Source organism: Gambusia affinis, linkage group LG17 (assembly GCF_019740435.1).
Source record: "Gambusia affinis linkage group LG17, SWU_Gaff_1.0, whole genome shotgun sequence".
NCBI classification, from domain to species: domain Eukaryota; kingdom Metazoa; phylum Chordata; class Actinopteri; order Cyprinodontiformes; family Poeciliidae; genus Gambusia; species Gambusia affinis.
This window is the reverse complement of record NC_057884.1, coordinates 10098760-10120596: the sequence shown is the minus strand read 5'-3', so window position 1 is coordinate 10120596 and position 21837 is coordinate 10098760. Positions and strand designations below refer to the sequence as shown.

General features: G+C 38.5%; 1 protein-coding gene across 12 annotated transcripts in view; it reads left to right on the top strand.

The window, feature by feature from the left end:
- The window catches only part of nedd4l (NEDD4 like E3 ubiquitin protein ligase), a 44757-nt gene that overhangs the window by 9717 nt on the left and 13203 nt on the right, over window positions 1–21837 (top strand). Inside the window, exons 4-16 of one of the 12 annotated variants that reach the window (XM_044096462.1) lie at window positions 1199–1237; window positions 1905–1958; window positions 10531–10566; window positions 11295–11345; window positions 14095–14156; window positions 14342–14444; window positions 16335–16489; window positions 16650–16785; window positions 16909–17097; window positions 17262–17339; window positions 18891–18947; window positions 19803–19940; window positions 20772–20969. In XM_044096462.1, the coding sequence (XP_043952397.1) occupies window positions 1199–1237; window positions 1905–1958; window positions 10531–10566; window positions 11295–11345; window positions 14095–14156; window positions 14342–14444; window positions 16335–16489; window positions 16650–16785; window positions 16909–17097; window positions 17262–17339; window positions 18891–18947; window positions 19803–19940; window positions 20772–20969 (1296 nt within the window). Of the gene's footprint in view, window positions 1–1198; window positions 1238–1904; window positions 1959–2954; window positions 5946–10530; window positions 10567–11294; window positions 11346–14094; window positions 14157–14341; window positions 14445–16334; window positions 16490–16649; window positions 16807–16908; window positions 17098–17261; window positions 17340–18887; window positions 18948–19802; window positions 19941–20771; window positions 20970–21837 lie in introns of those variants that run through there. The other 11 variants (XM_044096461.1, XM_044096465.1, XM_044096464.1 and 8 more) reach the window with 11 other exon arrangements.

Below are 21837 nucleotides of genomic sequence, written 5' to 3'. Positions count from 1 at the left end.
TATGTTACGTCATCTGCCAAATTCAAAGGTTTTACAATATAATCCTCAAACACCCCCTTAAAAATTACCACCAGGTTTTTGCATGGATTAGTGGAATCATTTCATTGTAGAAGGGGGGATGAAACGCACAGGAAGGAAGAGGGAAGCAGTCTCCCTTTTTAGGTTTGGTGAAGTCTTTTCAGTTTTTTTGGGGAGGAGATTTTTTTCGCAGCAGGGGGAGCTATTAGTTGACATTGATGTGAATGATGATTAGTGATGCTTTTAATTGCAAAATGATAAAAAAATATATATATATTTTTATTTGGTCTCCAGTGTAATTTATTCCCAAGTATTGTTTTTTGTCTCTGAATATTTAGTGCATAATACAAGGGGTCAAACTCTGAACTACAGTAGTAGCCTGACGCAGCTTCTCAACAATATCAATATTTGTCATGTTCTTATAGATTGGCTTAGCCAGAAGCAATCTTTCAGCAAAAACCCGCTGTAGGAGTTGGACAGCTCAGGCCTCCATGGAGGCAGACATATGCTGCCAGTGGCTATGATTGCTTTATAGGATATAAATAGCTTGACAATATACTGCTATGTGGAGCAGAAAAGAAAGTATCAGTGCTCGGGCTCTTCTGCGGGTTCTTTGTATCTTTGAGTGGGACACCTTTGACGGTTTCATTATTGTAGAAGCAGAATGGATGGCTTGTGGGTGAATGATATAGAGCATTATGGAAAGCATGACTTAAAGTGGAGGAACTTGATGAGACTAACGCTAGTATGATCTCCTGCAGATTTAAACTTTTTTTTGTTTGCATCACTTTCACATCAAAAAGTTGATTGTCAGAGAGCTCTTAGTTCAATGGTCCTTTTCTGTCACAGTATTATTTTATTTCTGCAATGAAATGTTTTGCTAATTAATTAGAATAACTTGTGAAATCTAGGCATCATTTTTGTTTGACTGAATCAGTTCTAAGTCTAATAAAATAATAAAATGGAAGGCAGAAGAAAACATAAGATCTGCTCATCTTATTAATCTTAGAAGAAATATATGAAGATCTTTGAGACTTTATTTAAAGCTTAAATATCCAATAATTGGATATAACCTGATTTAAATTCTTACTCTTTAAAACTCATGAGAGTCACTTGCACAGTTAGAAGGTTTTAGTCCGGCAACAAACTGGTCTAATCAGATATAAACTTTGTGTTTCAGACCCTCAATCCTAAATGGAACGAAGAATTCTATTTCCGGGTGAGTTCAGCTTTTAAATCTTGTGTGTTATAATTAATGTCCTGTCTTTATTACGACAACCCTTTTGTGAACTTATTGTGGGATTGGTAAACGTATTTTGCTGTTTTACTGTTATGTAGAAAAATGTATTGCGTGAACTAATCCATATTGGCTGGAGAGCAATTGTAAAAATCAATTTTCATGTCCTGCCACAGATGCTCAAATGAATTTAAGTCTGGACTTTGACTGGGCCATTCAAACACACAAATATGCTTTGACCTAAAATCATTACTTTTTTTTTTTTTTTTTTTTTTTTTTGCTGCAGGAATATATATTGCTTTATAACCTAACTGTGCTTTAACAACCTTTGCCCTGATATGTCTAGTGTGTTCGTTGGTCTTCATGATACTGTTTGTTCACCAATGTTCTCTAAAACAACTTGGGCAGAATTTTATTTACAGATATTGGGATACAGTACATCTTTGTACTGTAAATACAAAGCAGCCCTTAATATTTTTGAGGTCTCTGTTGATAAAACATCAAATTTCCCTGAAATAGAATTTCAGGCTAATACCTTTGAATTTAATATTCAAAGGTTGTTTTCCATCAGCTATGAATTTCTTTGAGACATAGCGATTGAACATCTCCGATGACATCACTCATCACTGTTATTTTGTTACCAACACAGGTGTGCCCACAGAACCACAGGCTACTTTTTGAGGTGTTTGATGAAAACCGATTGGTAAGGTTCACACTTCCTTCCTATTTATCACTGTGTTAACCCTTAAAACAATTTATTAGAGCTTATATGTTTTTTGATAGCACCAAATGCTACAGTATTGTTAATGGTAGCGTAGTCTTTTATGCTTTATTCTGAAATATTTTCATACTTGGACACTAAAGTAGAATGACTCGTAAGATTAATTTGTCTGACATTGTGCTGCTTCTTTTCATTTATTTTACTACAAACATAATCAACTGTCTGTGATGACTTTTGCTGTCTTAATAAATATGATCATTTTTAGCAGTTTGCTGAGGCAGGTTTATGCACTAAACAACTAACAACTTGTATGCTTGTTTCATTGCTCAGCTACAACAGCATCTGACTTTTAACAGCTCTTGCATTCATCAATAGTCAAATATCAAAATACTTCCTACCTGAAAGCACTGATTTCCTCCATATGTAAAAATACCCCAGTGGCAGGCCTCCAGTTGCCATAACAACTATATAAATGTCAAGCAGTGCAGCAATTAGCATTATAAGCAGGTATTCATGATAAATTTGATAATTCACACTACTGTGTAAACTTGACCCTGAGGATACGAAGTTGATGAAAATGGTGAAGTGGTTTTTACATAGAGTCTGGAGAGTAAGTGTATGACTAATACCAGGGTGATCTTCAATGTTTATGTCTCCTAAATTACTTCCAGGATCTACAACCAGGGCTTTTTGTTTTGATGAAAAGGACATTACATGCAGCTCAAGTTAATTTGGACGTTCCGTTCCAGATAAGACTCGCATACCGTCTTTCTGGTTCTCAAAAATTCAGAGCTGTTCGAGGGCGCTGGAATTACGCTTTAGTTTCCTTATAACTCAATCAAACCAGGTAGATTTTATGCCTAAATCTTTTTCGATGTTGGCCAACAAACTGGGAATACAGTGGCGCAGAGAGAGAACTCGTTGGTAACTCATGTTATGAATAGCACACCTTTTTATTTATCCCTCAGTGCAGTCAGAGCTCGCTGTTTCTGTATGTAGAAGGATGACAAGAAAGGACAACACAGACAGCCTCAAGCACAGTTCAGTCCTTATAAGTCTGAGGAGGTGCTTCCAGGCTGTCCTGAGGTGCTTGCCAAGCCAGCTCCTCCACCCCTGGCCTGTACGTTTTTAATGGGTACTTATTTTTTGTATCCATTTATTTACATTTATGTTATCAGATGGTTTTAAATTTGTGCTACGTTAAGATAGCAATGTAACACTGAGCATCTTGGTACACTCTGCCATTTAGAGTGAGGTTAAAAGAAAGGTGTTGAACAGAGCTACAGTACAGCATGATGTTGAATTTGAGGAATGCATGTTATATCATTTTTAGCTAGCTGCAATTGGACCACACATTGACATTTTCCTTTTTTTATACAGATCATTCGCCGTTATATTTCACAGACTCCTGTATTGACTGTGCTTAGCACTGTAGGCAGTGTGACATCACCATGTGCATCAGCATGCCAAGGCACGAATTTCTTCTTTTTCTTTATTCTTTTAGTTTATTTTGTTGGAATAGAACGGCAGCAGCTTGCTGCAGAGTGGTTTAGAACATAGCGAATGGTCACAGAAGTTAAAAACAAGGCAGCTTCTTTACAGACATGCATTTCTAAAAGGTCAAATGATGACTGAGGTTTTGTCGGTTCTCGGCTGGCTCAGGAAGAGCAATCCTTTCTTTTCAACATGCTGATAGATTGGTGAATCATGTCGCTGTTGAGCAAAACAAAGCGCTCTTTATGAATGTACAACATGCTGTTAGAGGTGCTTGAGTGTTATTTGACAGTTTTTCTTATGTCATTCCGGATTAGAGACAAGGATCACAGCTGAGCTGTATCCTGGGCAACTTTTAGTTGCAAACAGAGCAGCCTATAAAACAAGAGGCCAGATAAGTGTTTGGCTCTGTACTTGAGAGGCTGCGTGTCTTTTTCTGTGTGTAGCTGGATCTCCAGAGACAACCGTGTTGTTTGTCTTATCAAAGCTAAAATCTGTCAGATAGTCTCTTTGCTTTCCTGGTGCCTTTTCATCTGGTCCATTTTTAGTAACAGTTTCCTTGCAAATCCTTATGTGGTTCTAAAAGTTCCCTTTTATATTTAATGTTGTGTTTTTGTTATTATTGGTTGAAAAGGATATTTAGTGGGTCACTATGGAAATTGTCTTGTTTAGTTTTCTGTGTTGAAAAGAAAAACTGGATTCCTATTGATGTTGTCCTCTTCTGGTGAATAGATCATATTTGTCGAGGTAAATGCACTTTTATCTCTGATCAGAGAAATTTGTATTTTCTTAATGTTAATTCGCCTTTGATCTTCCATCTTAATGAGATGTGGATATAAAAGACTAGGGATCATATACTGTGGTTTGATGGTGGGGGGCAGTGTGATGGTGTAACCTGAGGTGGTGGGGCCCTTTGGAGTCATGTGACTACCAGGCAACCCTCTGTCACCTCGGTAACCAGGAACTCCACACGCTCCTACCCTATCATGGCAGGAATGCTGGCTGACACTCGACTAAGGCTATTTCTGCTGTCTGTCGCTAGTGCTTGGTGTTCCTAATAGTTTGCTGGACGAGGAACCTCCATTCTTATTTTTATTGTAATATAGTTGCCTATCCTCTTTCTGAAGTCTTATTTTCCACCTTATTTTTGAGTATCCTGCTTCTGCTGTTGTGTTTTTGCGGTGAGACGACTCTGGTCTGTGTGCAGTTCATTGTGGGGTAGGAAAGTTGTGGAAGAGACTGGGAGTGGGTGGGAAGAGAGGGAGGGGGAAGAAAAAAGGGGAGCAGTCATTTAGCCAGCCAGCCAGTCAAAGGAGAATTGGGCAACACAAGAAGAGGAGGGAAATAACAGTAAGTCAGAGTTTTAACAGTAAGTGAAAGTGAACGGAAGCTGTGGGACATGAGGTGAAAATGGCTCAGCGTCTGCGTTTATACTTTGGATCTGGCCGTAGCAACACAGCTCCAGAGATGCTGGAAACGGACTCAGAAGAGCAGCGAGCAGAGGGTGAAGAGTCCAGAGCGTGCTACTGGCAGCCTCCTCGTTTACCAAGGCTTCCTCAGGAGTTGGGGGTGCAAAACGTCTCATCTGGAAATTTTGGTTTGCGTTCGGATCCCTCGCTCAAAAGGAGCTCCTCCATGTTCATACCACAGCTCTCCACTTGCCCCGAATCACGACCCACCAAAAGTTCGTCCGTGCAGATCTCCCTCCAGCGCTCCAATGGATTAATTAATAGACAGTTTGGTGGCCTTGCAGATGATGTCCCACCGCCTTGTTATACCCCACCTGGACCTGCGCCTGCATATCCCGAACCACAAACTCAGGAAGACTTTCCGCAACAGCCGCCTCCCCCATACTACAGCCCAGATTCCCAATTGTCACTGAATGAACCAAACCTTCCTAAACGCAGAGTTTTTAGCATTGGTTCTAGTGGCTATGCTACAGTGACTGGAGGCCAACCTGGTGTTAATGTTGGTACCATTTGTATCCAGAGGAATTCTCCTGAGATTTTTGATGTCCAGCATTATCTTCTTCCTTATGGTCAAGATGGCCAGCAGCTGACTCTAGAACCATGTGCTAGTGTTAATGGTGCAACACAGAGACTAGTTTTCCAGCTACAGCAAAACCAAAACCAGGATCAGACCCAGGATTGTCAGCAGACTGCTGCTTTCCAGGGGGACTTTGGTCGAAGCATCCGCACAGTGCGTTATCCCAGAATTCGACTACAGAGGAGCTCATCTCATCCGAGGCTGCTGCTGGAAAATAAACATCTGAAAAACGGGGCAGACTTCCAGACCATAGAGGAGAATCAGACTGATGTGGAACTGGAAGCAAAAGATGGATCAAAATGTTGTACTTTTAAAATCAGTGGGGAAAACCCCAGAAGGCAGCCGCATTTCAAGATATTCTTTACCCAGAGGGGAGGCGGAGATCAGGATGCGAGTCTTGGCAAGAAATTGGCAACAAATAATCCCAAGGTAAAGATTATTCAAGTTTAGTTAGACTCCAGCTGGCTTTTAAAACGTTTCTTCTTTTCACTTATTAATTGTGGTAGATTGGAGAACTTAGGGCTCCAGAAACGGGGTGGTGTGACATTCAGAAAACTGAAAAGAACAGGCACAGTTACTAATCACACTCTCTGTTTGCTTTTTCACTCCTTAGCCACAGGCATTTGAAATTTTACTCACATCAGCCTATTTAACTACAAAAGAAAACAGGTTTGTGACTAACAAGGTTTTTTTTTTCTGTTCACTTGTTGCCTCCTTTGTCTGAGGAATGTAACACCCAGGTTTTGATAAAACTACCAATAGCAATTGGATCTGTTTTTAAGTGTTGCCTGTTTCTATATTTAGCAGCCTCTAAGCGCTGGTGTTGAGTTTAAGAGCAGGGAGATGTTTTTTTTTTTTCTCTCTGGCTCCAAGGTAGTGTGGATCTGTACATTTCAGCTGCTTTCCAAATGTTTGGAGGTTTTGGGAAAGCCAGTTCAAACATTGGATAATCTGTGAAGAGCAATCAGTTTTTACTCAAATCTGGAAGCCATTGTGTTCAAATCTACCATAATGCCAATTTGCCTAATTTCTCAAGTAAGGAGTTTTAGATGTAAGGTCATTTTCTTAACCAGTTATATTACCTTTTCAATGATTTTGTAAAAAACTACATTTTAAGTATTTAATGTCAGAAGGTAAAGATTATAATATTCATCTCTGGAATGAGACAAGAAAACAGGAACCACTGAGAAGTGCTGCTAATTTATGTAATCCTCATGTTCCAAGTCATATTTGCTGAAGGGCAGAGATTTTGATAAATATTTTTTATGTTCCACTCAGACTTTACAACAAAGAAATAAGGGTTATACAGTAATAAACAATGTGACATCGTCAGGAGGTAGTTTTGTTTTGTTCTAAGTGAATTGTTCTGATTGGGTGATAAATGGTCATATTTCATAGAAGTCAATGGGCTCAAGCAGGAGTACTGTACATGGTAGTTTGTCCTCTTTTGACCGTTTTCCATATTTAATGAGAAATACTTAGCTACAAAGAGCAATAATATGATACGCAGTAGTTTGGTTGTAAGTTTTTTTTTGTTTACAGGTTAAAAAATCAGCTGGAATTGATCAAATGGCAGTATGTGGGCACATATGAGGAATTTATTTGGCAGATGAGTGAATTAACCCAAAGCCACAGCGGCTAACCTCAGCCTGCACAAAAGACTTTCTTTTTCCACAAATATATTTTGCAGTAACGTTACAGTAATAATTCTAGAGAGGATATTGTTGCTCACTGATTAAATTTACCATATGATAAAAAAAAAAAAAAAACCCAAGAAAAGAAATACAAGAGTCCTACACTCTTGTAACGACCTGCTGCTGCAGTAATTTTATTAATGGTTTCTATCCTGAAATTCAAATATTGCAATTGTTGGAGTTTGTTTTTATGCAACAGAATTTTTTCTTGATCTTCAACTCCAAAGTTGGCCCTTTAAAAAAAAAAAGAAAAAAAAAAAAGAAAAAGGTCAGTGGATAACAATAGTGTGTGCTTGCTTGTCTGTGTGTTTTCCAGACTAACTAGCTGTAGACAGCTATGCCAGAGAGGCCTACCCTTATTACAGCTTTGCTTTGACGCCTGCGGAAGCTTTTCACAAAGATCTCCTTATGACCAACTGCAAAGGCTATATTTACCTGAGACAGGAAGGATGGAGGAGGGTTTTATCAGTGTGTATGTGTGTGTTTGTGTGTGTAGGGGCGTGTCTCTTTTTAGTCTTGGTCTTTGGGCTGTTTAAGAGACTGCAATCGCGGTTGTTGTGAGGGGCTTTTATCTGTCATCTCTGATCTCTCCAATGAGCATAGCTTTGTAATTCAGTTGTGTCAGCACTGAGGCTCTTGACTATGTTAGATAGACTTTTGACACCTCAGTTGCAGCCTGGACCCATTCCATTTTGCCTTGAATCACAAAGTCTGTTGTCACCTCTTCTTTTATGCCATTGAGGCATTTTGGGGAGAAAAAAAAATTCTATTTTTATTCTTGAGGCATGTACATACTATTGCTTTGTCAAGGTTAGTAATTCTGTTTCACAGCTGCTATAGAGCGCTGAAGTTTTTGGACATGGACAAAAATCGTCAAAGACTAGCCTGGATTGTCTAATTGTAGAGTCATACTTCTAGCCAATTCAGGTTTAGAGTTATGCTTTATTTTCACAAACATGGATGGTTTGACTGAAAGTATTAGGGCGGTTTGGTATTATGTTGAGTCATTTCAGCAACATGATAATAACAAAGAGGAAACTTGGAATGACATGGAGTTCAGCACCAAACAAAAAAACTCAAAATACCAGTGGAAACATCCAAAAAGGAAGTGGTCAGCTGTTATGAGAAGCATTTTTTTCATTTATTATTGAGAGGTGTATACATTTTCCACATGCCAATTTATTAAATAAAATGCAAATGAAGTCAGAAATTCGTCTTTTATTTACTGACGCTTCTTTTGTAACATTTCAAATCATCGTTTGAGAGACACTTGTTTCCTATCAAAAACAAAGTTCTTAGTTGAATAAAAACAAATGAAATCTATCAAAGGCATTTGAATAATAATAATAGGCTGAATTTTAGGTGGAAAATGAGTTTACAAATTCGTAAAGAGACAAACTGAGTCGGAGTAGGTTTCTCCTACAAGAAATCCATATCACATTGGTATCCTGAGAGTTTGTTGGATAGGTCAACACCTCAGACAATGTCTTTTATGAGGGATCATGTTGCTCTGTGCAGAGATGTGATAAGACTGTAAAAAGTTTGGGTGTTTGGCAAAGGTCAAATTAACAACTATGTGAATGCCAGCATGCAGATTTTTTTCCAACAGAACACTGAATGAAAATGGATGCATCGTTCCCTTTTCAGTAGTTGCAATGGAGTGGTTGACTGGTGTTCAGATCTCTGAAAACTTACCCACCCGCTTAAAATTTCTGGTCAGTGTTTTGCAAAGTGATCTGTTTTTAGTGTCTTAATATTTTGAAAATAACCAATATAGGTTTTCACCTGCCTAGCATCTTTGTTTGTTGCTCTTTCACCTGCCGGTTGGTTATAGAAAACCCCCACTCTGGGTAAAACTTGTTTCTGGAGAGCAGCTGTAAGTTCAGAAGTGACCCTTTAATGGCACTGTAATTTCATCCCTCAGCACAAAAATAACCACAGTGTAAAGATATTATCTTAGTTGAAGTGGAAAAAACCCGCAGCCCTAAATGAATTTTTATTCCAGATGACTTGGTGTGATCAGCAGAGTGACTGTTGATTAGAGGACAGTATTACATCATTCGACTGCATCTCTATAAATGTTAAGTTTAAAATTTTCTTTTAGGCACTGTATTTCTTATTTCTCAGGAAGGACCCTCATTGTCCTTAACAGCCTTAGTAAGCAAATGGTTAAGTGTACAGCACATTGCTTTGTATTAAAAGAGGTGAAAATAAAATGGTGTAATTTTACACTGTAAAATTTTATCAATGTTAGAAGGTGCTCTAGCTCTGGATTTTTTTCCCCCATGTCTGTCAATGTTTAACCGTTTTGAATGATGTGAAAGTTGTATAAAGAAGTAAGTTATTGGTCTTGGTGGTTTGGCAAGTGAAAGCCAATGTTGATGTCATTTCAGATATCTTTCTAAGAATAGTTTACTGGGTGTGCCTATGTTTTAAATGTGGATGTGCAGATTCTTTACGACGTGCCTGTTTTTAATGGGACACAGTTGAACAAATGAAAGATTTCCAGTTATGTTAAATGTAGAGGGAGGCTGGCAAGCTCATCTCCCAAAGATGTCTCAACATTTTCCTGCTTACCACAAAAGTAAAGTGATGTAGACAGTTAAAATGCTGAGTTCAACCCAGCATGAAATGTAGTTTTTACTCCTGGCAAATGGAAACTTATGGATCTGTTATACTGATTCAATTTTATATTACTTTATGAAATGCTTTTTATTTAGTGTTAGATAAACCAGTTCAGATTTTGCACATCTAAGCATTAAAGGCTTTACAGTAGAACTGATAACCAGATAACCAAAAAAATTGCAGTAGTTGCCAACCACACCGCCGCATCGGAAATGAACTTGATTGCTATGTTAGTTACATTTATTATTTGTGGAGGTGATAAATAAAATATTAACCCCTGGGTAAATATTTAATTCTCAAATGTCCAGAACATCTTAAAAAGTGTCACACTTGGGATTTATTTGAAAGTGTTTCCAGTTTTGTAAGCTTCAAATTAAATATTTTAGCACTAATTTGACTTGAAACCACTTTTATTGATGCAAAAACATTAAAATGCCTTAAATTGAACATTAGAGCTTAAAGAACACATGCACTTTCTCAAAAGGAAAAAAAAAAATTTTGAACTTGTGGAAGATGATTAATATTGCGATGTTGACTTCTTTCTTTCCTTTATCACTCCCACAATCTATATACGTTTCACCTATCGCACTCAACTTAGTGCACTAAGGTTCAGTGCATTTTTTTTTCAGCCCAGTAAGCAAACACTTTTGTAAGTATGTGCAAATTGTCTATAAACAGTTGTGTCCCACACACAGGCTACTACCAAGAATGGCCTTTTTCACCTTGGACAGGTAATCATTGCTCAATCATGGACAAACCTGTGGGCCTCTGCAAACTGAAACACAAAACCTTTCCTGAATCTGCCCTGTCGTCACATCTATCCTTCTCACCCTCTGTCAGTTGACTTGGCTTCTACTTGGTGGCAGTGGATGTTGTTATCTTTTTCCTTGCTTAGGGTCAAAGGGTTTTGTTTTACTTTGCTCCTCTGAGGTGGTTATTAAAAGCCTGTCCATAAATAAAAACTAAGTCTGATCCTTGTTGGACACCTGTGGTATTATGTAATGATTGGAAGAGATTGTGGGCTTTTGATGAAGCTTATTTGAACATGAATTTCCAGAGATTAGGTAACTGCAGCTATACGACACCATTAGTTTTTGCTACAAATATCATCTAACTTATATTTTATTAATAATCAAGCTCCCATGCTAGAAAAAAATATCCCATTACTATTTCTAGTTGACTAAATCTATGAAAAAAACAGTTTTATTTCTCAGATTTCTCCAGGTGTTCATGCATAAGGCTAAGGATTATTTCTGGATGGGGCTGTCCTTTATCTAAAAATCACTATGCCTTTCTCTCTGATTAAAAAAAACAACAACCTCAAACTGATGTTTTGGTGTACCAGGTAATTTCTCTCGACATTGTGGTTTTCCCCTCTTTATCCCTGCTGGACATTTTGGTTTTCCAAAAATGCTCTCATGGAACCCTCAAGTTTCTCTTCTTCATTTCCTCCCACCAGACAAGAGATGATTTCCTTGGACAAGTCGACGTTCCCCTCAGTCATCTGCCGGTGAGTTGTTTACGTGTTTGTGTGTATATGTACGCACTGTTTTGACACTGTTCTGAAGACTCAGCCGTTTCTTATCATTCAGCTTTTGCTGTGCTTGATTAGCCCCCATGAAGCTGTGTTTGTGTGTGAGAAAGTGCCTGACCCAGCTTGTTGTTGTGAAACGGCAACAGCACTATTCTAGGGATAGAAAGCTGGCATTGGACAATGTAAACACGGTGACTCTCAATTGTGAAACGTCACAACCCATGGAAAACAAACAAAAAGAAAAAAAAAAACTTCACATGATTTCATCCTTGAGTGCTGGAAAGTTGTTCTTGAAAACAACGTTCACAATCAGTCGGCACTATATATATATATATATATATATATATATATATATATATATATATATATATATATATGAATAAATTCTAGTTTTAGTAATAGCATTTGTGATTCTTCCTCATCACTTAAAATTCTTGCATTTGATTAAATCACCTTATAAAATGTGTATTTTTTCCCATGTCTAGAGCAACTCTAATTATGCTAAGACATTCTTATTTCAACCCTGAATTGGATTCTTTTTCACTGATTGTGGATTCTATGAAGAATTTTTTTTTCCCCGTCATTTTTATGTGGAACACTTATTCTATTTACCCATTAGATGGGAATTATGTTCAGGACTAGTCCTCCTTACCCATGTGTGCGTTCACCCTGCTGGGAGACAATTGAGATATTACAGTTCTCAAAGCTACCCATAATGCATTGCTGGATTTGCTTAGTTGCATGTGACTTCTGAAAATGTTGTTGTTGCGATCTTATCAACTACAAAAGATGCACAGTATTTGAACAATCTTTTTTTTTTTTACTGTTCAGTGTAAAATAGTGAAAATATTTATGTCCAAACATAAGTCAGTTTAAAAATCAATATAAACAGTTTATTTTAAGAGCACATTTATTGAGGGGTAATCACAAAGTTTATAGCTTATTGTCGTTAAGGAGGCAAAATAAACTGGGATTGCATAATAGCTAGGAATATGATAAGAATGTATTTTATTATGTCTGAATTGATTTATGTGATTGGATTAAATTAACATTATTTCTGTATGTTAAAGGGATTGGTTTGTCCTGTAAAGTACCTTGAAAGACACCTAATGTGTTTCAGGATTGTATGAAAAACTGATTTGAACTAAAAAAAAAAGCAAATAGGTCTGTTGAAAAATTGCTCTTGTGATAATAAACTTGGACATTCGTTGTAAGTAAATCAACAGAGCGTTGCTGATCACTCCTATTTAGGAATGCTGTTTTAAAACTACATCTGGTTACATATAATGTTGGAGTTGAGCAGTGAGATGCAGGTTGGGTACATAAGAACATAGTACATTATTAACCAACATGTATTGTTAGACTCGATAAAAAGCAATTTATCTTTCTATTCCGTGCAAGAAACATGCTTATTTGAAAACAAATAATGCATTTAGTAAGCATGTCTAGCGGAGTTTTACTTAGGTTTGTGTATCAAAGTAAAAAACATAAACATTGCAGCTAAAGCATTATTATAGCTACATTAATTACTATCAAATTACTTAGTAGCAGTAGGGATGGTTTATATATTTCTATTTTCAAATGTAGGCAGTCAGATCATAATAAATGTGTTGATTTTTTAAATCTTTTTCTTAATGGTCTGATGATAAGTATGGTAATTATGCTCAAGTTTATGAGGCTGTGAGTATACTGCACCAACTCATGCATAATGAAAACCAATAAGTTATGGTCCTTCTGCACATCTGTACAAGTGTGCCGCCAGCTTTGTTTGTTGCTCAGTTGAGTTTTGCCTTGGATGTCAAGCCCGAAAAGCCCATTAGTGGACATTGTTGGAATTAATTATTAATGTCCAGTCTGAGTCCCAGCGGTCGTGGTAACTGTTAGCAGATAAAAGCCACACCGGACTTCTTTTGAGATGTGAAGGAACAGGGTGTGTTGCTTCAGTTCAGCTAATACGGCATCTTAATTTACCCGCTGAAGTGTGCGAGCATGACTCAGGAAGAATAATGCTACCATTAAGGTGTTTTCATTCAGTTCACTTATGTTTTACATTACTGTAAGTTGTTAAAATTTGTCTTATTCATAGTTACGGGACTTCTGAAGTCGTCATCTTTTCCTCTCTAGTAGTTTGTCACACGAGTTCTGTTATGTGTCATGATGCCAAGCTGACTCACTCGTGTTGGTTCAGCAGTGCCCCATGTTCGCCATGTTTGCCTTCTGAAACATGGAGGACGTCTTTACAGGTTGACAAACATTGCAGCATTAGATTTTGAGAAATAATGCTTTTTGAAAACTCCTTCAGTGTATTCTTGCACCATTTATATTTATCTTCTTGATCTAATGTTTGCAATGTGATTGCTTTAAAACATCTATAAGCAGGTTTTGATTTTGATAGCTTCCTTTTGTTTCTTGTTATAAATAGGCAATTAACTCTGTTATTGAATACTCGTTCTAATTTAGTTGTGCAAACTGACATTTTGTGTGTGTGGTATGTAACTGAGTGGTTTACGGTGAGCAGCCAGCATGGACTGGTTGTGCCCAGTCACGGAGGAGCGAGAAAGCCGAGAACTATCTGCGACCTTTCTGCTCCTCAGAAGGAAACAGGAGAACCTCACTGTTGCATAATGATGGTGGGATGGGTTCAGAATCGGTTGTGGCCCCCTTTGAAAAGACTGTGATCATTTGTTTTTGTCTAACATTTTTTAGAATTTTGTCCTCTTTACAGACAGAGGATCCTGCTATGGAACGCCCATACACGTTTAAAGACTTCCTGCTTCGACCAAGAAGGTTGGTTTTTACTGAAGTCGTGACTCAAATATTCGCTACACAATTCAACGAATAAAAACTAATATTGAAATAATTTTCAACCCCCATGATTGTTCATCCAAAGTTTATTAGACTACTAAAAATTAACTAAAATCAGGCACTATATAGAAACTGACCTACACTTTAAAGAGCTTGTGTTGTTCTAGTCACAAGTCCAGGGTGAAGGGTTACTTGCGTCTGAAGATGGCCTATTTGCCCAAACAAGGAGGACAAGAAGAAGAGGCTGGAGAGTTGAGGGAAGAGGCTGAGGTAAGGTCTCAGACAAAATTGTTGTTAAATGTCTTCTTTCTTTCTTTAAAAAAACAAAAAAAACAAAAAACGTCTGACTTTGCATTACCTAAGGCCTTTTCCTTTTCTCTACCAGATGGGATCTTAGTTTCATTCCTTCCTTTCAAACAATGACAGCATCTCTCTGAGCTGAAAGATGAAAGTAAATGTCTGTCTTTAGACCAATAGGAATGTCTACTAGTAGTGGAAGAAGTCTTTTTTTCTTTTTTTTTTGCTCTTTTTCCTGAGAATTTGGGAAACCTCTGGTTGCCAGATTCTATAAAGTCTTTTCCAGGTCGAGGTCTGGAAAATTCATTAAAAATGTGGGCTGATATTTGTAGAAACAGAAGCTTTGTCTCTCAAACTTTAAATGTCTGTTCTTCTGTGTCTGCTAACACAGCAGAAAGTTTCTTTTACTAGGGCTTGCAAAAGTATTCGCACTCTTGAACCGTTTCACATGCTGCCACTTTAAAATCAGTGCATTTCAGTATGCTTTCAGGTGATAAACCAACACTAAATTGTGTGTAATTTTGAAGCAGAAAGAAAAGGAAGAATTATTATAATATTTTTTTTAAAACATTGAAAATGTGTTAGAGGCTGGAAGAGTCTTGAAACTGGGATGGAGATTTGACTTCCAGCTGGACACCAGCGCATGAGCTCGTTGGCTTTTAGATGTAGTACTGCTGGCCTAACAAATCTGAAACAAACAATTAAATTTCATCCTCAACATTCTATGAAGTTCTACAGGATTCTCGTCGTTCCCTAATTACTTCAATCAAGTGTGTCGAAGCAAAACCACATCCAAGAGTACAAAGTATTGACTCACTGGAGCCAATATGTTCACACTCCACACTTTTCAGATTTTTTATCAGAAAAATTTTAGCTTTGCATTATTTTTCTGTTCTTTCACAAGTACACTACTTTGTTGCTGTGTTGCATAAAACCTCAAACAGATGGATGTTCAAGGGGTGGAAATGCTTTTTCAGAGACTTTCTGGCTCAATCTTTGTTGTAATTACCTCAGTTAGCCGAATGTTGAAGCACATATTTCTTTCTTCACATGTTTTTATGTGATTCTGTCTTCATCTTTAGCAGACAGTGTGCCCTGTTTCGAGGTGTGATCAGCTGCTTATCACCTACAGATCCTGTAATGCATACAGAGAGCTTCTGTCTGTACGTCTGTCTGTTTATCACATCATGTTGATTTAGCAGCTACTCTCATGCAAAGCAACTCGGAGTAGGGGATATGCTGCTATAATTATTAGTCATGCACCCAATATGGAGTCCGTCTGCACAAATTTGCTTGATTTATGTTGCTTCTGTGGTGCCAGACTTCAAGTGACTTCATAGGAAGTGTGTGTGTGTGTGTGTGTGTATTGCAACGAGGGGAGGGGAGCATGCACACGCACACACACGCCCACACACACACACACAGGTGGGTGATGTTTCGCCACTCAGCGTGGTCTCCGTGGTTTCCATCATACTATGTGGTTGGAGTTTAGGTTGCTTGGAACTTCGGTTGAGGTCGTACAAAGATTGGTTTCAATTACAGGTTGCTACTTTTAGTGGAAAACCAGAAAATACTGAGCCCCATCACACAGTGCCATACTGTGATGGAAAGTTCTTTATGTCAGCATGAGTAGACGTTTAAAGTGCAGTCACAGATATGTTGTCAGCTACTTTACGGACAAAATGCCGGTAAATGATTTCAAAGCACTGTAAAAGAGTTAGAAAAATGTAACCCGTCACAGCTATGATTTTTTGATGTGCTTTAATTGGCCTTCTTTCTTAAATTCAATAAAGATTATGAGTTAAAAAAAAAAAAAATGTCGAGTTTGTGAGTTTAAGTTTCTTGCCCTGAATTTGATTTCAGGGTTGGGATGAGTCTGCAGATTCGGGCTCCCAGCGACCCCAGCAGCTGTTGCCTCCTTTGCCTCCAGGCTGGGAAGAAAAGGTGGACAACCTGGGACGCACCTACTACGTGAACCACAACAACCGCACCACCCAGTGGAAGCGGCCTTCAAACACGTACGTCTGGATCAGTTTTTGGAACAAATGTGGTTTCTTATTAAGGCGTTTTGCCTCTTATGGCAACTTGCTTTCTCCCTCTTTAATCCTGCCATAATTACAAATTGTATCAAGGCTTTTGTATTTGCACCTCTAACTAACACGTCGTGTTAATTTAAAGGGACGTTATCTCAGAAATCGAGAGCGACAATCAGCAGCGGCAAATAAATCAGGAGGCACATCGTGTTTTCCGTGCTCGGCGCCACATCAGCGAAGACCTAGAGAACGAGCGCATGGACTCCAGGGACATGGACAATGTGAGAGAACAGGCTGAAGATGTACTGATAATACACACACATGCACACGCACACAGCTATCCAGAGTGACGAGGTCAGAAAAACATGTTTTTTCTTGTTTTTTTTTTTTTTTCTCTCCCTCAGTCCTGGGAGCTCATCACCGAAGAGGATCCCAACGACAGCTTAGCCCAGTCTCTGCCCGCTCCCTCCTCCGTTTTGACCCCGCAGCACTCGCCGACACCTGCTGCTCAGGAGTTCTCTGAAGACCTAAATCTGAGGCTATCAATCACCCCTGAAACGAACGGTGAACTGCCAGGGCCCAGCTCCTCTCTGGTAATTTGAATTTTGTTTTATCTTATTTATATCTTTAATCTGAACCTAAATTATCGCTCAACGCTGATTGATGGTGTTTTGCTTTCCAACCAGATGAATTTGCTGCTGGTTACATGTTCTTTTCCAGTTAACATTTTGCCCGTTGTCCTCCTTACTTTAAACAGAGCCAGCTGTCAAACAGACTCCGGTCTTCAAGTATGACAGATGGTGTCAGTGATCAGGCCCAGGCTCCTCCTCTAACGGTACATATATCTAAAGTCTTACATTCCCTGCATCTTCTTCCTTTTGTTTCCCTTTCTCTCCTTGCTCCCTAAACTGGTCTCCCGATTAACATGTCTGATTCCTGTGGAAGTGCCATCTGTCTATTCCTTTTCTATCCTTCTTTTTTTTTAGCCTTCTTCATATGAGGGAGTTGTGACATATTCTCTCTTAAATTTAATCTCTTTCTACCTTACTGTAATCTTTCTATTTTTTATAGGGTAACCACACCTCTTCCTATGCATTCATGACTGTATTTTTTGTGATTCATGTGGACCTGTGTTCGGTTGTGTGGTGGAGGTCTTAGTGGTGCAGCAGTAATTCATCCTCTGAGTCAAAGCATCAGTGATGATTTGGTTTAACAAACTGCCATATGGTCTGAATCAGATGTTGGTCGCAAAGTTGAGTCACAGCGTTTAGATTTCGCTTTGTCAGACCAGTAAAACGTACAAGTGCAGATGTCAGTTTTGCTCATAAATTAGGATGTTCTTTACAGGCTGAGGCGCAGTTATGGAAGAATCAGAGGAAATGTTTATTTTGGTGTAGAGAGCATTGGGTAATGTTGGAAGAACCAGTCATTCAAAAGTATACCTTTGAATAACTTGGGTTGAGATTTTTGTCTGTTTACGCTGTTGAGTGATGCTTAACTTTCCAACAAAAATGCATTGGCTTAAGTAATCCTCACTGCTTATTAATTGCATTTACAGACTTTAGTGAATGTAGCTCCAAAAAGGGTCGCATATCTTCACTCAAAGTTTTAGGATAATTTCACTTTTTTTTATATAATCTGAGATGATTATAGAGATTTTTGTACTTTAACAGTTTGTATCATAGGGTTTAATGTGGCTTTATGTCAAAGAAGCTAATATGTAGATCTGGGGTTGTTGGTCCAAATCTCTCTTGAATCATTTAAAACATGAAATCATTTGAGGTTTCCAGCAATCTACTGAAGTTCTGGGAATACCTGTCCTATAAGTGAACGGTCACAGTCAGATGCATCTTTCTGTCTTTTGAAATTATATCACCATTTTGCTTGCATTTCTTCTGATTATTGTTTTTTAAAGTACCAGACTTTTCTTTTGTGATTTATTTTCTGATTACAGAAACTATCAATCTGTTTTTGTGTCGGCACATAAAATCACTTCTCTGCTCTAATATCTTTAAACACTCATTTTTCCCTGATTAGTGTGACTTTAGTTTACTTTTCAGACCTGATTAAACAAAATGTACTGGCTCCGAGTAAGATGCACTCCTCAGGGAATATGTGTTCTTCCTTTTTAGCTGAAAAATAAACCACAATTTTAAATTTTACTCCTTGCACTTTCAAAGCCTCTGCACTTTGTCACCTTGGTCCATGGTCAAATAAGTTCTTTTTTTCTGCCAATCCTCACCTCCCTTTGAGAATCAATCCCCCTTCTTTATCCACCCGCTCTCCTTTACCCATGCCCAAGTTTTTCCCTCCTTCCCTTTCTCTCTACCTATGGAAACAAATTGTGAACTAAAGACCATGTTCCCCTGTTGTCTACCACCAGCAGGGTCCCCAGACCAGAAGAACAAGAGCTCAAACTGTGTCAGGTGGTGAGGAGCCCATGGTAATGCTTCAATTCATGTTCAGTTTAAAGCATCATTACATACAGCTCCTTATTTCCCCAAACCCTGTGCAAGATGGACTGTTTTTCCTTCTGCAAGCCACCCATTAAAACTGAACTTCTGCAGAGTTAAAACATGACTTCTAGGCATTTATTGTTGCAAAGTGCATAAAACATCAACGCACATGTTCTTCCTGAAAGGAGCAAAAGTTTATAAGTGAGTACTTCCTGGTGGAGGACTTCATCAAGGCCTTTTATAGTAACTGAATAACTTCTTTCTATGTTGGTTCCCCTATTGCGGCGTAGATAACAATTCTCTATGGTGTAAAGTGACATCAGTGTGTGTTATGGGACCAGAATGAAGAGGAAAATGTGAAACATGCTCTAGCTTTCTTTCTTTTCATGATTGGGTGCTACTTTTTGTTGACCGGTAACATAAAATCCCAAAAGGTTTCGTTAAAGTTTGTGATTAAATGGAATCAAATGCCAGAGATAATTAATAGATAGGATTTGTTTTTGTTTTTTTAAGAAAGGCAACACTTTTGTTCTTTAAACACGACAGATGTGATCTTTGTTTGTGTTGAGATGTGTGGCTTCATCAGTTTTTTCTTTTTCAATGATTTTTTACTTTTTTGGCTTCCAAAACAGGACAGGAATATCAAATGTGTTTTTCTGACAAATAAAAAAAAAAAACTAACAAATTGTGACTTTATTCAAAACATCACTCTCTATATCAACTTTCAACTGTATTTTTTTTAACATTGAATTAATTAGCATTCCCTGCACATGCTTTTGGGTTTTTGGAGCCTCCGCTGATGAGCTGTTTTTGGTTTGCTCTGTCTCTCCACACACGATCAGTCCCCCTCGGCAGCTTCCTACACCTTGACCACCCCCGGCCTGCCCCCTGGATGGGAGGAGAGGAAGGACTCCAAGGGAAGAACTTATTACGTCAATCATAACAACCGCACCACTACTTGGACTAGGCCAATTGTGCAGGTACAGCAGGTCTGAGGGCTGGCTTTTGGGCTGGCTGTATGCATGGGACTGGATCGACTTGGTTCCTGTTGTGGCGTTTGTCCCTTTGTCCTTCTCTGTACTTCTCCTCTGTGCGGCCGTCAAACACGCGGCTGTAAACCTCAAGTCTCCTTTCCTGTCGTTCCTTCTGTCTGACTTCCTGCTTTCTTCCACTCTAATGTTTGTCTTCCTTCTCCTGTCCAGCATTTTGCTTGACTGAAGTGCATCTCTGTATTGGTCGGTCCTAGCATGGATGTGTAACTACTCTTTCCTCCCTTTCATTACCTCTGCTCCGTTTTTCTGTCTGAACTCACAGTGAGACTATTACTGAGGGACTCGGAGTGCTTTTGCTGCTCATGTCTCTCTTTTTAATATCAACTTTTACCAAAAAATAAATAAAAGAATACAACAAAGAACCCCCCCCCCCGCCCCAAAAAAAAAAAAAAAAAAAGCAATCCCTTGTCTCATATAGGTTCATCAGTGCATTGACTCTTCCTTTTGTGAAACTCATTTGTTTGCTGTTTTTACTCTGACAGAGAAGATGAAACATTTGTCTCATTTTCTCATTGGAAAAGTTTTGCTGTCTGTCTTTTTTTAGCAAGTCGTAACTCATTCTTTCCTCTTGGGCCCAAATGACTCTTGCTTTTTGAGATTTTCAGGAACTCATTTCCTGAGTGTAAAGTTGGCACCCCAGACTACCCCAGTGCAGACAGGCGTGTTTAACAAGATGCGCCATGATTCATTCTGTCAGGCAACATCTCCTGCTTTAATCCCAACCCCACTTAACCTCAGAAGTGCTGTTTTCACCAACAGCTGACTGAAGACGGAGCCAGCACCTCAGCAGCAGCAGCAGCAGCAGCAGTAGCATCAGGGCCTGCCTCAGCCCTGGTACCCACTCCCACCCCTTCCTCCTCCTCTTCCAATGCTTCCAACCACCACCTCCATGAGCCCCAAGTCCGACGACCTCGTAGCCTCAGCTCTCCCACTGTCACCCTTTCCACCCCTTTGGAGGTGAGAATTAGAAACCTCTACTAACTTCTATCCTCCTTGTTCCCCCTTATCCTCCGTATTTTTTTATATTTCTCCACCACACGCGGAGTCAAATATGTCAAATTTTAGCACCCCTACTGTTTGTAGTTTGTACTACGTCCTTTGTTCAATTTGACGGGATGTAGTGCTCTTCTGTAAGATTTCAACAGGTTGCGGCAGCCTTTTTGCTATTTAGTTGTCATCTCTCTGAATCAAATTCTGACAATTGAGTTGTCTTGGTCTGTTCAATAGAAAATCTGAGCCCAGTTATTGCAATATGAGTAGGCCTGTCATAATGCATTTTGCTGGATGATAAATTATCCCAGAAATTATTGTGAAAAATGATAACGTTGTTTTAAGTCCATTTTTAAGTGATTTAATGATAGTGGCTTAATTACGCAACTTTGCCATTTTAAAGATTAATAAACTGTAATTTGGTAAAGAACACAGCAGTAGCACTGGAAGGCATTTTAAAAATAAAAAAAGCTATATAAATAAATAAATAACCAAAACAATAAAATGAAATGGTAATAAAACCCACATACAACCAAAGTCATAAATGAAATAGGTTATGATGTTTCTTTAAGCACAATCGGCCTTTAAAAACATTTAGAGTCAGAATGGAAATGATCAAGCTCATTTTAATTTATCATATGATTAGTTGATTTATTGCTTATTGCAACAGGCAGAACTATTTATCTGCATGTATCGGCAAACATGGCCTATTTTTCAGGATTAAAAATACTCACCTCTTGGCATGAACACAGAAGTGACCATAGTTTTATAATTGACATGACGGAAGTGGAGGGACACATTCCTGAATGTGATGAAGGGAATATATGGTCACATC